Source organism: Rhinoraja longicauda, chromosome 10 (assembly GCF_053455715.1).
Source record: "Rhinoraja longicauda isolate Sanriku21f chromosome 10, sRhiLon1.1, whole genome shotgun sequence".
NCBI classification, from domain to species: Eukaryota; Metazoa; Chordata; class Chondrichthyes; order Rajiformes; family Arhynchobatidae; genus Rhinoraja; species Rhinoraja longicauda.
The window spans coordinates 20,090,676-20,107,188 of NC_135962.1; the positions used below are offsets into that span (position 1 = coordinate 20,090,676).

General features: G+C 41.3%; 1 protein-coding gene across 1 annotated transcript in view; it reads left to right on the top strand.

Annotated features, from left to right (window-relative positions):
* LOC144597251 (protein PALS1-like) overlaps positions 1-16,513 on the top strand; it is a 75,933-nt gene that overhangs the window by 37,611 nt on the left and 21,809 nt on the right. The window contains exons 3-6 of the mRNA XM_078406344.1: positions 1,037-1,543; positions 4,344-4,552; positions 6,885-6,962; positions 8,008-8,154. Coding sequence (XP_078262470.1) covers positions 1,177-1,543; positions 4,344-4,552; positions 6,885-6,962; positions 8,008-8,154 — 801 coding nt within the window. The 5' untranslated portion in view covers positions 1,037-1,176. The remainder of the gene's footprint in view (positions 1-1,036; positions 1,544-4,343; positions 4,553-6,884; positions 6,963-8,007; positions 8,155-16,513) is intronic.

Genomic DNA, 16,513 nt, shown 5'->3' on the forward strand with positions numbered 1-16,513 from the left:
GAGATCTCAGTTGGGAAGCCGCTTCCCCTTGAGGTGACACTGTGGAGGACACGTTAGATACAAAATGCTGGAGTAACTTGGCAGGGCAGGCGACATTTCTGGAGAGAGGGAATGGGTGACGTTTCGGGTTCAGATCCTTCTCGACCCGAGGAGTCACCCATTCCTTCTCTCCAGAGATGCTGCCTGTCCCGCTGAGTTACTCCAGCATTTTGTGTCTATCTTGGAAGGGCATTGGCAGCCCAGAGGGAGTGTAAACCAGAGGTATTTTGAACAGGAGCCAAAATGTTCCACGTCTTGTACTGCAGAGATAATTGTTAGTTTTGTGTGGAAGTTAAGCTCTCTGCTCTCTCGCGTCTCCGTTTCCACTGGCGCCGTTTCCAATGTGATGAACGCGGTGCCGATAAAATACTCAATAAATCATTGAAGGCTCACTGTACAGTAAGTGTTCAGCATTTCAAATGCCTGACCCACTGAGTTACTCCAGCTTTTTGTGTCTCATCCTCGGTTGAAGCCAGCATCTGTAGTTCCTCCCTACACAAGCGTTCAGCGTTGTCAGTGTGGCACTGCTGGACTGATACAAAGCCAGCTTCAAATGCTCAGTCACCTCATTCATCCTTCTCTGCAATCAATTCCCGGGCACAGCCTGTTGCTAACTCGGTGCATTCTCCTCCTCTCTCGTCGGAGGAAAGAAGTGCAGATGATGGTTTAAATCGAAGGTAGACAAAATGCTGGAGTAACTCAACACATACGTGTTGCGTGTGTGACAAGTGTATGCCGGAGGCTTGCTTGGCCTCCAGAACGCTTGAGCGACTCCATGCGTCATGCCCTTTGACCTTATGACCTACCTTGCAAGGGCCCCATTGGAGAGTTTGGGAGGGCTTTGTCCATGAGCAGTTAGAGGAGTATGGGTTTGTGTACACATCATGGAATAGTAGTGGGAAGATAAGTAAATGTTGAAGGAATGGATTCTTTTAGATTTGAACAACATTTTCCAGTGGATTGAACCTTTTTCTAACCAGCAGTTTTCTTCCTCCAGGCTAATCTCAGTTTTAGAGTGGAATGTGAAGTTCACGTGAGAAAGTACCTCCATCATCATTAACATGAATCTTCTGAGAAGGAACCGAATTTCAAGTGCAGGTTCCAGAAACTAGTAATTGAAGGACTAAAATTTCAGTCATGACTACCTCACACATGAATGGGCACATTGCCGATGAATCAGATAGTGATGCTAAGAACTTAGACCTTTCATCTCGCGATGAGCCAGCAAGACACCGAGAAATGGCTGTCGATTGTCCTGATGATTTGGGTTCACGAACCATGCCAATACGCAGAAGTGCTCAGTTGGAGAGGATTCGCCAGCAACAGGATGATATGCGTCGTAGGCGAGAAGAAGAGGGGAAAAAACAGGAGTTCGACCTCAATTCTTCCATTCAACTGAAGAAGCTGGCACAAGTTCAACCTAAAGTGGGAATTGATAATCCAACATTTGATAAGGAAGAGGATTTTATTTTAGAGGGACCCAGCAATGCGGTTAAAATTCTTGGTATGTAATAGGGTAATTTGTGTGAATAAGTCATTCTGAGCTCTTAAGTAGAATTCATAGTAGTGCCAATAAAATATTATTATGTTGGTACAGAAGAGCATAGGATGTGCTTGCATAATTACAATTTACAAGATATAATGAGGACATAGCTAAGATTAACACATCTGAATTCAAATATAAAATGTTAATTCATTATGGTACACCGGGTATCGTACTCTAAGTTGAAATAGTTGCAAATATATCTTCTTTCTTGATGTAAAAATTAGATTGTTGCTAATACCACACATATAAAGCAACAACAAAGATCATAATGACCATGTGTAAATTTAAACCTTACAATTTACAGTAAACTAACATTAAATTTTGTCACAAATGCTAATTTTCCTATTCATATTTGCACTGCTTTGCTTTATGTAGTACAGAAGCCCAGTTGAACCTGAATGGATTTTAATCCATTAATCCCAATGTCAATATTAGTGCCTACATGGTACCCAACTTTTGTCACTCCTGTTTTCCTGTTCATCCCCCTCTGATTTTCATTTAAAATATCAAGAATAAATTGAACCAAACCAATGCATAAAAAGTAAAGCAATTGACTTTATACTTTACAACAATGATTTTCTTACTTGTGCTTTGAGTGCTGAAATAGAATTCAGTTCTCTTGTCCCCACCTCTCGTGATGATCTGAATCACCATAGGTTTATAATTTCAATATTAGTTTCTTTTTGCTCACCTTACAGTTTTGATGACTGGTGTTTGGTGTTTTTGATTTTATCTTTGTTTCTTTAAAATTTTAATTAAAAAATAGGATGTTATTTTTTTTAATTGATTCTCAATTTTTGAATTAAGCTGAATGTGAAGAGCATTCAAAAACATTTGCCGACAAGCTTCACAGTTGGTTAAGGAAGCTAACTGCCTTTTCCTCCAGATTCATGGTTTCATGAACAGAGCTTATTCTGGCCAAGGCACATAATAACATTCCCATGTACATGGCTTGCCACATTACAAAGCCATGCCATTTTGAATCCTGGGTGCTTTGGGCACTATGTCAATACTAGTGGATCCTTAAACCTTATCAATAGGTCAAAGATGAGCATTTGTGGCATTCAATTGGCAACAAGTTGTGGTTTGTGTCCGTTTTTCCATTTGCTTTGCTTTTTTAATGATTGTTGATGAATGCCAAATTAATTTCATCCATGATTTTCTTTTAACCATTTTTCTGTTTCATGGGCAGTATTTGATTTTTTTTCCTGTTTGTTAAGCATATCAAAGTTTAAAATACATGATATTTCTTTCATTGCATGAAGGATTGCTTGACTTGCAAGGTAAAATAGATGTGAAGTTAGTATTACGAATGTAGGAAATATGTTTATTGTGATAAATTATGTGCTGCATTTCTAGCCTTTGCAATGCAAATATTAATGCTGATTCTTGAGAAGAAAGTTCACGTACTGGGTAATATATCACTGTTTAAATTTTAGCATTTTTTATAAAACGTTCTGGTAGATGTTGCACCTTAGCACCATGCAGCTTCCACTGTGGGACTTGTGTTTGAGTCATTTGTGTCAGGTCCACCCACAACACAAAATTGAGAGGGTTCAAATTCAGCATACCTTTGTGAAGATACAAATGATAGCTAGCCAGCATTAAGTTTACAGTGTTACATTACTGGCACAGTGCTGCAGCTAGTAGAGTCGTTGTCTCATGGATCCAGCAATCCAATTTCAAAACACTAAATGCTGGAGGAACTCAGCAGGTCAACCAGCATCTGTGCAAGGAGAGGACATGCGATGTTTCGAGTCGGAATTAATCTGTTCATTCCCTCCACAGATTCTGCCTGACCTGTTGAGTCTCTTCAGCATTTCATATTTTGCTCAAGATTCCAGCTGCTGCAGTTCTTTGTGTCTCTTGTGTACCCTGTTTCAATCCTGACCTTCGGTAGCACCTATGTGGAATATGCATGTTCTCCCTGTGGGTTTTTTCCAGGTGCTTTGGTTTCTTCTCTCATCCAAAAATGTATATGTTGATAAATTTATTAGCCACTAAGTTGACCCTAGTGTGTGGAGGAATGGTAGAATATAGTGGGAGTTAGTGGGGTAATGGCAGGGATAGGTGTGAGATATATTGGGATAGTGTGTATTTGGATATGAATTTTGGGTAAGAATGGCACAGTGGCGCAGCGATAGAGTTGTTGCTTTACAGTGCTACAGGTTCATTCCTGACTATGGGTGCAGTCTGTACAGAATTTGTACCTTCCCTGTGTACATGGGTTTTCTCTGGGTGCTCCGGTTTCCTCCCACAATTTTTTCTTAAAGCATTTTATGGGTTAATTTGCTTACAAGTTGATAACATGTTGGGAATCAGTCAGTTCATTTACTGAGAATTGGGATTGGGGCATTTTTAGAGACCCAAGTTCAATCTTTACCTTGGGTGCTGTCTGTGGAGTTTGCAGGTTCTCCCTTTCATTGCTTGGGTTTCCTCTAGATGTTCTGGTTTCCTCCTACATGCCAAAGACGTGCAGGTTTGTAAGTTAATTGGCCTCTGTAAATTGCCTCTGGTGTGTAGGGAGTGGCTGCAAAAGTGGGATAACATGCAACCCGTGTGAACAGTTGATGGCCAGTGTAGATTCGGTGGGCCAAAGGGTCTGTTTCCATGCTTTATCTTTCAATCAATCAACCTAATCACTGAGTCACAATTTACCATCAGTTGTTAATTTATTTGATCCTTGCCTACAAAGAAGAGTTATGACATGCTTTGTGAATGAATCTACTGACAAGGCTTTTGTCTTCTTAAATTTCAGAAGTAGAAGACCTGCTGACTTCTCTAAAACATATACAGCACAACCTGGTTGACAGTCAGAGTCAGGATGATGTGGCACTCATTTTGCAGCTGGTTCAGAACCGGGATTTTCAAAATGCCTTCAACATTCACAATACAGTAGCAGTTCATATGCACAAGATGAGTCCACCTTACCCTCTAAGCTCCAATGCACAGGAGCTATCCCTGGAGGTAGGACAAATGTTAAATTTGATCAAAGAATTGATTCCTTTATAGAATTTTATGGGTTAGAAATTTGTTCTTGGTTGCCAGCATTAACTTTACCATTATTGTGCCTTATCTTCAATTCTTAAAAATTGTAAATTGTCCATATTCTGTAGGATAGTGCTCGTGTATGAGATGACCGCTAGCTGGAGCGGACTCGGTGGGCCGAAGTAGGGGATAGAGTTTTTACAGAAAACAGGGTGGGAAGAAGTGTAGTCAAGATAGCTATGGTAGTCAGTGGGTTTGTAGTAGATGTTGGTCATTAGTCTGTCTCCTGTGATGGAGATGGTGAGATCCAGAAACGATAGGGAGATGTTGGAGATGGTCCAAGTATATTTAAGAGCAGGATGGAAATTAGTGGTGAAATTGATGAAGTCAGTGAGTTCTGCATGGGTACAAGAGGTAGCAAAAATGCAGTCGTCAATGTAGCGGAGGTAGAGTTCAGGGATAGGGCCAATGTACGCCTGGAACAGGGAATGTTCGATGTACCCTAACAAGAGGCAGGCATAGCTAGAGCACATGTGAGTGCCCATAGCTATGCCTTGGATTTGGAGGAAGTGGGAGGAGTCAAAGCAGAAGTTGTTGAGGGTAAGGACCAGCTCTGCTAGGCAGAGGAGAGTATTGGTGGATGGAAATTGGCTGGTTCTATGGTCGAGGAAGAAACAGAGGGCTTGAAGACCTCCTGGTGGGGGATTGAGGTGTAGAGTGATTGGACAACGGGGATCCCCTCTTCCATTATAGATTAGACTCTCACTAGGGTCTCCTCAATATCCCGCAGCTTTGCTCTTGCTCCCCCTCCCCCTCCCCCCCCCCCCCCCCCCCCCCCCCATTCGCAACAAGAATAGAGTCCCCCTTGTCCTCACCTTCCACTCCATCAGCCGTCGCATACAACAAATTATTCTCCAACATTTCCACCACCTCCAACGGGATCCCACTACTGGCCACATCTTCCCATCTCCACCCCTTTCTGCTTTCCGCAGAGACCGTTCCCTCCGAAACTCCCTGATCCACTCGTCCCTTCCCACCCAAACCACCCCCTCCCCAGGTACTTTCTCCTGCAACCGCAGGAGATGCAATGCCTATCGCTTTATCTACCCCTTCGACTCCATCCAAGAACCCAAACAGTCTTTCCAGGTGAGGCAGAGGTTCACCTGCACCTCTTCCAACCTCATCTATTGTATCTGCTGTTCCAGATGTCAACTTCTCTACATCGGCGAGACCAAGCGCAGGCTCGGCGATCATTTCGCTGAACACCTCCGCTCAGTCCGACTCAACCAACCTGATCTCCCGGTGGCTCAGCACTTCAACTCCCCCTCGCATTCCCAATCTGACCTTTCTGTCCTTGGCCTCCTCCATTGTCAGAGTGAGGCCCAGCACAAATTGGAGGAACAACACCTCATATTTCGATGTGGGCAGTTTACACCCCAGCGGTATGAACATTGACTTCTCTAACTTCAGGTAGTCCCTGCTTCCCCTCTCTATCCCTTCCCCCTTCCCAGTTCTCCCACTAGTCTTCCTGTCTCTTACTATATCCTATCTTTGTCCCGCCCCCTCTGCTGACATCAGTCTGAAGAAGGGTCTCGACCCAAAAGGTCGCCCATTCCTTCTCTCCCAAGATGCTGCCTGATCCGCTGAGTTACTCCAGCATTTTGTGTTTACCTTCGATTTAAACCAGCATCTGCAGTTTTTTTCCTACACATATGTAAAGAGGAACAGTTAATCCTCATTGGCCAGAAAAATTAGTTATGTTTCTCCCCCAAAGATGCCGCCTGACCTTGTTTATTTTACGTATTAACCATTTGCAATATTTAATTTTATAAACTTGCCTTCAAAGTCCTGCAGTATGAATTCACTGCAATGATTCCTGAGATATTGATGAATGAAAGAATATGATTGGTGTGTATGCATTGAGAGAAAGGTGATCTCATTGAACGAAAATTCCCTGAAATGTTAATACGTGGATTAACGAGGATATGAAGATTGGCTGGCTTTGTAAATTTGAGATGTTAGAATCATCAATGGTTGTATTGAAGAGAAGAACAAGCTTGAAGACGTATATCTTTCTGATACTGCTATTTGTGCCAGTGACACCTCGTATCTTAAAGTCCAGACATTTCAATAAAATCAGTGATCAGTTTACTTTTGGTAGAACTAAGGTGTCTTTTAATCTGCACGCATTTTGAATCATCCTTAATCTACCGGCAAGTTCATGTGAGACCAATGTAGGGTACATAGGAAAAGTATATTACAATACCGATGCTATTGGAGTCACTCTACGCTGCTTTTTCTTTCTTTTTAGGTCCAAAAGGTTTTGACCATTAGTCACCAGAAGGATGGACAGGAACTTCGTGCACTTCTTGCTTCACCTCTCTTTGATGTATGTACTTGTTAGTTTTTGCTTTTACTTCTTGTATCACTAAATTTGGTTCAAAAATATTATAGAATAAAGCTGATTAGGGAACATTTAATTTTGATATTACATTGATTTTTTTTCAATTAGCAGGAATAGCTTTGTTATTTTAAGTTTTTATTTTTCGGCAGTTGACTGTTTTAGGAATTATCAGGTATTTGTCATGAAAATATTTGAAAGCCAAGTACTTCAGCAAATAAAACTTGTGATTTAATGTTCTTTAAATTAAATATATTTTTCTTCATATTAAAAGAGCAACTAATAATATTTAGGTGAATAGGAAAGTCAGTGTGCAGAGGAAATTTTAGCTCCCTGGTGTACTTGTTAATATCATGATTTAATGTGGTGGATGGGAAACCAATAATAAGTAATGATTTCAATGCATATTTAATCATTTTCTGAACAATTAACAATGGATAATGAAACACGATGACATTTGGCAGTTCCTCAATTTCTTTCACATTTTGTTCATGCATATCTTTGCTCTTGTACATCTTAGTAGTTTGCTGTAGCCATCCCTTCCTTCCCAGAAATTGTATAAATTGTTGGCAAAAGAAATATAGCAATGTTTAAAATAGATTACGTATAGCGCTGTGGAGATGTTTTGATGCAAAGTACGCAAATAAAATGTTCTCTCCTTGGGTCTTTTTCAAAAACAGTTTTCTTATGATTTGCCTTTTGGAAATGGGTTGCTTGCCTATTTCATTTCCGATAAAAATAAATTGTGTGTAATGCCATTCAACAGGTCCAATGTTAATGTAGGCAAATACTTTTAAATCTTTCGAGATTTGATTGAAAGCTAAAATTAAGTAAAGAAAAATCAGGCCAGTGGGAATACTGCAATCATTAGAAAAAAATGACTAAACTAGTACCCTTAACCTGAACTGGGTGATGGATGAAGAATCATTGTATAATATTTCTGCTGAGTAAAATAAGAAATGGATCAGATTTATGGTACTGAGGTGGGTTCGAACTGTGCTGATTTTAAGCTTGTTTGATTTGATTGTTTCAGGCACTGCTTCTCGCCCATGATGGAGTGGCTCAGCAGGAAATGCTTTTGGAATCGCAAAATGATGACCATGTTTATGAGAGGGTAGCACAGTATGGTGGAGAAACTGTGAAAATTGTTCGTATTGAAAAAGCACGTGATATCCCCCTTGTGAGTATTAAATATTGCTCACTTCAGCTTGATGTGAGGCACGACAGTAACTGAGTATTCTCAGTTGAATGCAGCACTTTATTCTCGGGCACACAATATTCAAGGAAACAAATTGCACTGTACTTTTAAAAATAATTATAACCAAGAAACTACAGAGGCTGGAATCTTGTGCAAAGCACAAAATGCTGGAGGAACTCAGCGGGTTTGGCAACATCTGTGAAGGGAATGTACTGGTGATGTTTCTGTCCATTCACTCCACAGAAAAATATCAATATTAGAATTTCAACTCTATCAGAATCTATGTTCAAATGCAAACTATTTGCATGTTAAGATTGATATCAATTTTTTACTTCTGCCAATCTTGATCATTTCACAAAATATTAGTTCAAGAAACATTTAAATGACATTTCAAAATGTAATTCAGCTTATCGCTAATCTTGGGCAGTTGAAATAACACACACTTATGATGTTGAAATATTCTTGCCTTGCATTATCTTAACAATTGTTAATTAAGCTACTTCAATTAAGGTTTTTGTTACTTATACCAACTTTCCTTAAATGTTATCATCAGAACACCTTGCTAAACTGAAATATTTGCAAGAAAGCATATGATCATAGTTTTGAAAACTAAGTTCTGGTAACAGTACTCTTTGATTTGCATGGATAAGTATTCCATCAATCTAAAAATTGCACTTTTCCTTGTGTGAAATTTTGAAGTTGCTTCTGTCGTTGAGGTTATACCTTGTGGGCACTTTGAAGATTGTCACATCCAACCTAACAGTCTTTGTAATTCCCAGAATGACAACAGCAAACTGCAAATCAATATTGTGAGATACAAGAATTATTTGTTTTGAATACATTTAATATTTCAGGCTTTAACAGCCAGCAGAATTTAAGTGATTTTCTGCTGAATGTTTAAATGATTGTTTGCTTCGATGATTGCAGCTAGAAATAACTGCAGAAGCTGATTTTTAATATTAAACATTGTTTAACAAGGGATTTTGCGGTCTTTAAGATGTATACATTTAAGACAATTACCAAATTGTTTGAAAGTTTAAATAGACCTAGTGAAAGCAGAACAATTCAGTAATTATTTCAAGGAATCAAAACATAATTAAAATGGATTATGCCGCCCCCATCATATTGCAGAATTCTTTCAACACCTGCTCCACATGGGGACAGAAAACCGGATTCTATGAGCTCTCTCATTGACTCCTCCAGAAGAAGCTGACTTCTCCACTTTGTTGATACAGCTCTTGACGAGACCAGAGATTGTTCTGGAGTAACAAGCACACACTAGGTTTCTGGCAATGAGATCACCTTTTCATTACTGCAGGAGGCCAGTGGAATCAAGTGTACATACCAGGTTCTTGGTTCAGCAGTGTGTACCCCCAAGAGGATGACATTTTTTAAGTATGGAGGGATGTTTCTGAGTGTTCCTACTCTTAGGCCAAAAGAGCTTTAACAAATTGCCAAAATGTCGAGGGATGTCAGTGTAGATGATGGCCTTGACAGCAAAACGTGCAACTCATGGGATTGCTCATTCAATGAACTAGCATGGGATTTGAGGAGCTGGGTGGATTATTTCCATGATGTGACCTTTACTGTGGTTGTGAAGAGGTGTGGTGACATTTTTGGAGTCGCTGATGTTTTCAACCTGATTATATTAAAAAAATAGAAGGGCAGTCTGACATGAAATATTGGTACACACCCTTCGAAATCATGACTTGACTTGTGCTGTTTCGTTTTAATATATTTCACCAGTACAATTGATTTGAGCAAATAAATTGCTTCATGGAGTTCATTAATATATCTCAAAAATAGTTGATGAAAAGAATCTTGTTTTATTGGTAAAGAAGATTTGGGTCTTGGGACTTGGGTCACAGTCACCTTCTGCTTCTTCTGCCCCAACCCCACCACCCCCACCTCCTCCCCCCACACCATCCCCCACACCCCCTCCTCCTTTCACACTCTTGAGCACTCAGCCCCTGTGCTCCAATCTGCCTCCTCAGACCAGGTGAGAAATGCGCTCAGGAAGATCAATGCGAGGAAAGCGGCTGGTCCGGATGGCATCAGCTTGAGGCTCCTCAAGTCCTGTGCAGACCAGCTGTGCGGAATAGTGGAGCATGTCTTCAATCTGAGCCTGAAACTGGGGAGAGTTCCACAGCTGTGGAAAACATCCTGCATGGTACCGGTACCAAAGACGCAGCACCCGAAGGAACTCAACAACTACAGGCCGGTGGTACTGACATCACACCTGATGAAGACACTGGAGCATCTGGTCCTCGCTCATCTCCGCCCCCTGGTGAGACCATCAATGGATCCGCTGCAGTTCGCCTACCAGACTCGCATCGGGGTGGAGGACGCCATCGTCTACCTACGGAACAGAGCTCTTTCACACCTGGAGAAGCCGGGTAGCACTGTGCGGATCATGTTCTTTGATTTCCCCAGTGCATTCAACACCATCCAGCCGGGGCTTCTGGGGGGCAAGCTGGAGCGCACAGGAGTGGATCACCACCTCACGTCCTGGATTCTAGACTACCTCACCAACCGACCACAGTATGTGAGGACAAAGGAAATGGTCTCGGACAGGGTGGTCTGCAGCACTGGGGTTCCGCAGGGAACAGTGCTAGCTCCATTCTTGTTCGCCCTGTACACTGCGGACTCCAGGCACAGCTCTGCAGACTCCTATCTACAGAAGTTCTCTGACGACTCTGCCATCGTCGGCCTCATCACGGGCGACGAGGACAGGGCGTACAGAGAACTGATCAAGGAGTTTGTGGACTGGTGCCAGCGGAACTGCCTCCGGATCAATGCAGGGAAAACCAGGGAGATGGTGGTAGATTTCCGCAGGCGCAGCCAGGTCCCCCCGACACCGGTGAATATCCAGGGAATAGACATCGAGAGGGTGGATTCTTATAAGTGCCTGGGTGTCTACCTCAACAATAAACTGGATTTGACTGAAAACACCGATGCGCTATACAGAAAGGGCCAGAGCAGACTTTATCTGCTAAGGAGACTCAGGTCCTTTGGAGTGCAGGGGACCCGGTGGTTGCATCGACCATTTTCTATGGAGTGGCCTGCTGGACCAGCAGCATCTCAGCGGCGGAAGGGAAGAGACTCGACAAGCTGGTCAGGAAGGCTAGCTCTGTCCTGGGTTGCCCCCTCGACTCAGTGCAGGTGGTGGGAGAGAGGAGGATGATGGCAAAGCTAACATTGCTGCTGGACAACGACTTCCACCCCATGCAGGACACTGTGATTGCACTGAGTAGCTCCTTCAGTGACAGACTCTGTTGTGATATTGCAAGGACTACTTTGTTGTATCACAAGGACTACTTTGTTTGCTCGTGTAGTAACATGTATATAAGAGAATGAGGTGATTTGGTGGTCACTCTTTTTCCTGGTGGCCGTGGAAAAAACGGCCTGGATTTAAGCTCCAGCTTTCTAACCTTTTAAACACGTGTACTTGTGGTCCGTCCAGAGTCATAACAAAGGTATAACAGATACCGGGACCACGAAGTACAACAGACTCTTTCACCCCAAGTGCGTGAAGATATAGGAGGTCCTTCCTTCCCGCTGCTGTGAGACTGCACAACCAGCACTGCTCCCTGCAGACGAGTCAACAATAACAGCTAAGAACACACAGAAAACTGATGACAATTTATGTATCTTTTATTTATAATGAATGATCTCTTGCTCTTCTGCTATCCACTTTGCTGCTGTAACACTGTAAATTTCCCCGGTGTGGGACGAATAAAGGAATATATTATTATTATTAAGATGAAGTGTGCAATCAGAAAACTGCACCCTTTTGCGTACAGCAGGCATCTTGGGACACTGGATAAATTCCACTTTTACTGTCTTCAGAAAATTCTCTAAATTCACCAAAGGTACAAGTGAACCAAGATCAGTGTCCTCCCCTAGACTAACATCCTCAGTACATCCCCAGTTACCCTCAGTTCGCTGCACTGGGTGGGCTGTATGGCTCACATGCCCAACCCCTAACTCCTGAAACAGATACTGTGTTGTGGGAAGAGATTATCAGGTGAACAGGAAGCCATGTGTTCCTAGTCTCCTTGAAGACATTCTTTTTTTTTCCTCACTTAAGTTTTTATTGAGTTTTCACAGAGATATAGACAGAACAGTACAATAAGATCAACATAAATAAAATAAGAAAAATAATTTAACAAAATTAAAAATTATAATAAAACAATGAGGTACACTTACCAAATACAAAATGGTTGGAAATATTGGAACCTCATTGTACCTCAATGATTGGAAATATTTGTCTGGAAATATTTCAATTATCATACAAACATATTATCTACAATACAATACAATACAATATATCTTTATTGTCATTGTACCCAGGGGTACAACGAGATTGGGAATGCGCCTCCCATACGATGCACTAATTTAGGTAATTTAGACAGCAGCAACCCAACGAAACGAACAGTTGTAACAGTTTTGGACAGGGTAAAGTGCAAGTTGATCTATGCGTTGTGGCCATCCGGCTCAGCAGGACCGGTTCATAGCAGCTATGGCCCTGGGGATGAAGCTGTTCCTGAGTCTGGAGGTGCGGGCATAGAAGGCCTTGTATCGTCTGCCCGATGGAAGGAGTTCGAACAGACTGTTGCAGGGGTGTGAAGAGTCTTTGTGGATGCTGGTGGCTTTTCTGAGGCATCGTGTGTTGTAGATGCCCTCCAAGTCTGGTAGCTGTGTTCCGATGGCCCTCTGAGCTCTATGGACTACCCGCTGTAGAGCTTTCCTTTCTGCCTCCGTGCAGCTGAGGTACCACACAGGGATTCCATGCGTTAGGATGCTCTCTATGGTGCAGCGGTAGAAGGTCTTCAGCAGCTGTTGGGGTAGACCAGACTTTTTCAGTGTTCTTAAGTAGAACAGTCTTTGTTGTAGAACAGTCTAGTTCTATATAATATAATATAACAGTCTAGTTCTATATAATATAATTCTCTAATATCTATAGGCATTCATTTAGTTGGTGTGTCTCAAATAAATGATCCATTTATTCAGTTATTTTCAAATGTATTCTCTTTGACTCTCAAAAGGTATGTGAACTTTTCCATAGCAAAGATGTCTTGAACAATTTCCAGCCACTGTTCCTGTTTTGGACTGTTTCATTAAGCCAATGTCTGGTAACGGCTTTCTTACTTGCTGCAAGTAGAACTTTAGTCAAGTAGATATCTTCTCTCATCACAACATCTTTAATGTTCCCAAGATACATCACAGGGCAGGTATTTGGGATTTTATAACCCAAAATATTTTTAACCGCTGCATTAACATTTTCCCAGTATGGCCTTATCTTTGCACATTTTCAGAAAATATGCGAGTGGTCAGCCTCCATACTCCCGCACAGCCTCCAACAGTGTTGTTGTGCAACGTTGCCTGCTTTTTATTTTGGGTGTTATCAAAAAGCGAGTTAAATTCTTCCAGCAGAATTCTCTCTATCCTAGTGAGTTTGTGGATGTACATTGTCACACATTTAATACCATTCTTCTTCTGTTATTTGAATCTTTAACTCTGCTTCCCATTTTGTTTTTATGTAGAGTGTTGATTCCCCCCTGCTTCTTCCCAGAGCTTGGTAGAAAGCAGAGATGACCCGAGGCCCCTTCTGCTTGTGTGCATCGACAATCACCTCAATCACATTATTTGAAGTTCCATCTAGTTCCGGCCTTATCTCTTTTGTAAAGTAGTCTCTTCATTACAAGTATCTAAATCTTTGTTTTCGAGACCATACTTTGCCTCATAAACTCACCATTTTCTGAAACCGTACACTTTGCCGTTATGCCTTTTTGTGCCCATTCTTTGAATCTTGAACCATACACCCCTGGCTTAAACTTTGAGTCATATGCGAACCACTTCAATGCATGAACCCCTCTTTTTAATTTGTATTTTTAATGTAAATGCTACTATTGGATCCATAGCATGTCTCAAAGCCCCTCTCAGATATTTGTCTCCCACCAAGATCTGGGTCTGGTAACCCTGTATCTCCCTTTCCATTTCTGTCCATCGAGACTCAATCAGGTCTACACCAACAAGCCAGAGGTCTGAGTTGAGCTGCATAAAAATATTCCCTCAGATTTGTTAAAGCCATTCCCCCCTTGCTTTTTGGCAGTTGAAGTGTTGTTCGTTTTATTCTTGGTTTTTTTCTATTCCAAATGAATCTAGAGTTCATCTTATCCCAGGCTATGAATTTGTCTTGGGGAACATGAATTGGGAGAGATTGGAATAAATATAGTAGCTTAGGTAGGATTTTCATTTTAACCGTTTATTCTGGCTCCGAAGTCTAAAGGAAGGGTAGACCACCTTTCAACATCCTTTTTGATGTTTTCTTCAATTTTGTTATAATTAGTTTCAAACATGTTGGAAAGTGTTTTGGTTATACCAAGATACTGCATCGTTTTGGAATTCCATTTCAGATTATATGCATCTCTGATTTGTTGGGATGGAGAATAATTAAATGAAATAATTTGTGTTTTTGTTATGTTCAATTTATACCCTGTGTAGTGTCCATATGTTTCAAGTAGGTTCATTAGATTTGGGAAACATATCTGGTCGTTCAAGAAAAACAATGAATGATATGTTCTTTCCCCCCTATTCTTCTCTCTGCCTTATTGCTTGTGCTGAGGGTTCAGTATATAAAATGAAGAGAGTAGGAGAAAGACAGCATCCTTGTTTTGAGCCTCTCTCTAACTGGATCCTTTTAGACTGGTTTCCATTTACCTTAATCGTAGCTGTAGGCTCATGATAAATTGTTTTAATACACCGAATTGCATTTTCATTGAAACCAAATCTCTTTAGTACATATAAAAATACCCAATTAACACTATCAAATGCTTTTTCTGCACCCAAACTAACCAGGACCATATTCGTACCCTTTTTTTGAGTATTATCCACAATATGGAAGGTTCTTCTAATATTGTCCTGGCCCTCTAATAAATCCAGTTTGGTCTTCATTAATCAGATATGGTGCAAAAGTCTCTAGTCTTTTGCAAATGATTGGGGTAAATAGCTTGTAGTCTACATTTAAAATTGAGATTGGCCTGAAATTTTTACTTTGCTCTTTTCTTTGCCTTCCTTGGGTAAAATGGTAATAATTGCTTCCTTCCATGATGGGGAGCCCAGCCCTCTTTAAGGGTCCAGTTAAAGTAAGACAGGAGCAGAGGTGTTGGCTACTTCTTAAAGGCCTTGTACCATTCTGGTGGAAACCCATCGCTGCCTGGTGATTTACTAGCCTTAAGTCTACGGGGTACTGATTGAGAGTGATCAGCCATGATCGCATTGAATGGCGGTGCTGGCTCGAAGGGCTGAATGGCCTACTCCTGCACCTATTGTCTATTGTCTATTGTCTACTGTTTGCAGCTTCCAGCTCCTTAACAATAAATTGTGACGTAATGGTATTCTGTATCTCACCAATAGAATGCAGGTCGAGTGAGTTAAGAAAACTTCTCATTGTTTTTTCGTCAGCTGATGGTGGTTTGGAATAGAGTTACTTATAAGTGCTCCTCAAATATTCTTTCTATCTCATCTGGCACATGTGATAATTGATTGATTTGAGGATCTCTTATTTTATGAATTGTATTAGAGGCCTGTTGTTTATGCATGCGTCTGGCCAGGAGTCTAGTTGCTTTTGGACCTGCTTCATAATAGGTCTGCTTTACAAATCTTGCCCTTTTTTCTATATCTCCCCCCCCCCCCCCCCCCCCCCCCCCCCCCCCCGCTTATTTCCTTAATCTATTTTAATACCAACTGATCCTGTATGTTTTTATGGGGTTTTTCCAGTTCTTTCAAATTTTCTACATTATGTCCATAATGTGGCTAGCCAGGCCTTTTTATGTGTTGACATCATCACAATCAGCTTTCAGCTTTCCATGTATAACTGCCTTCATAGCATTCCACAGTATTACAGGGTCCACATCCCCATTATCTATCTCTTCTAGGTACCTTTTAATCTCTTTCCTTATCTGTTCCACATTTGCCTTATTATTCAAAATACCCACATTGAACCTCCATACAGTATTTCTTTTTCTACTATCCAGATGTATTGTCAAGCTGATCGCACTGTGATCAGATACATCTGCCACCCTGATTTTACACTATGTGATCCTGTGGCTTTCACAAGTATTCATTAAAAAGTAATCAACCCTGGAGTGGACTGAATGAGGCACTGAATAGTGTGCATAGTCCCTCTCTAAAGGGTGAAGTTCTCTCCCAACAATTAGGCCCATTTCCTGCACTGATGTGTTAATAAACTTGGTCAGATGCACCTTGTTTTTCTTGAGGCTTGTCATATCCAAATTGTGATTCATGACCACATTGAAGCCCCCTCCACATATCAAAA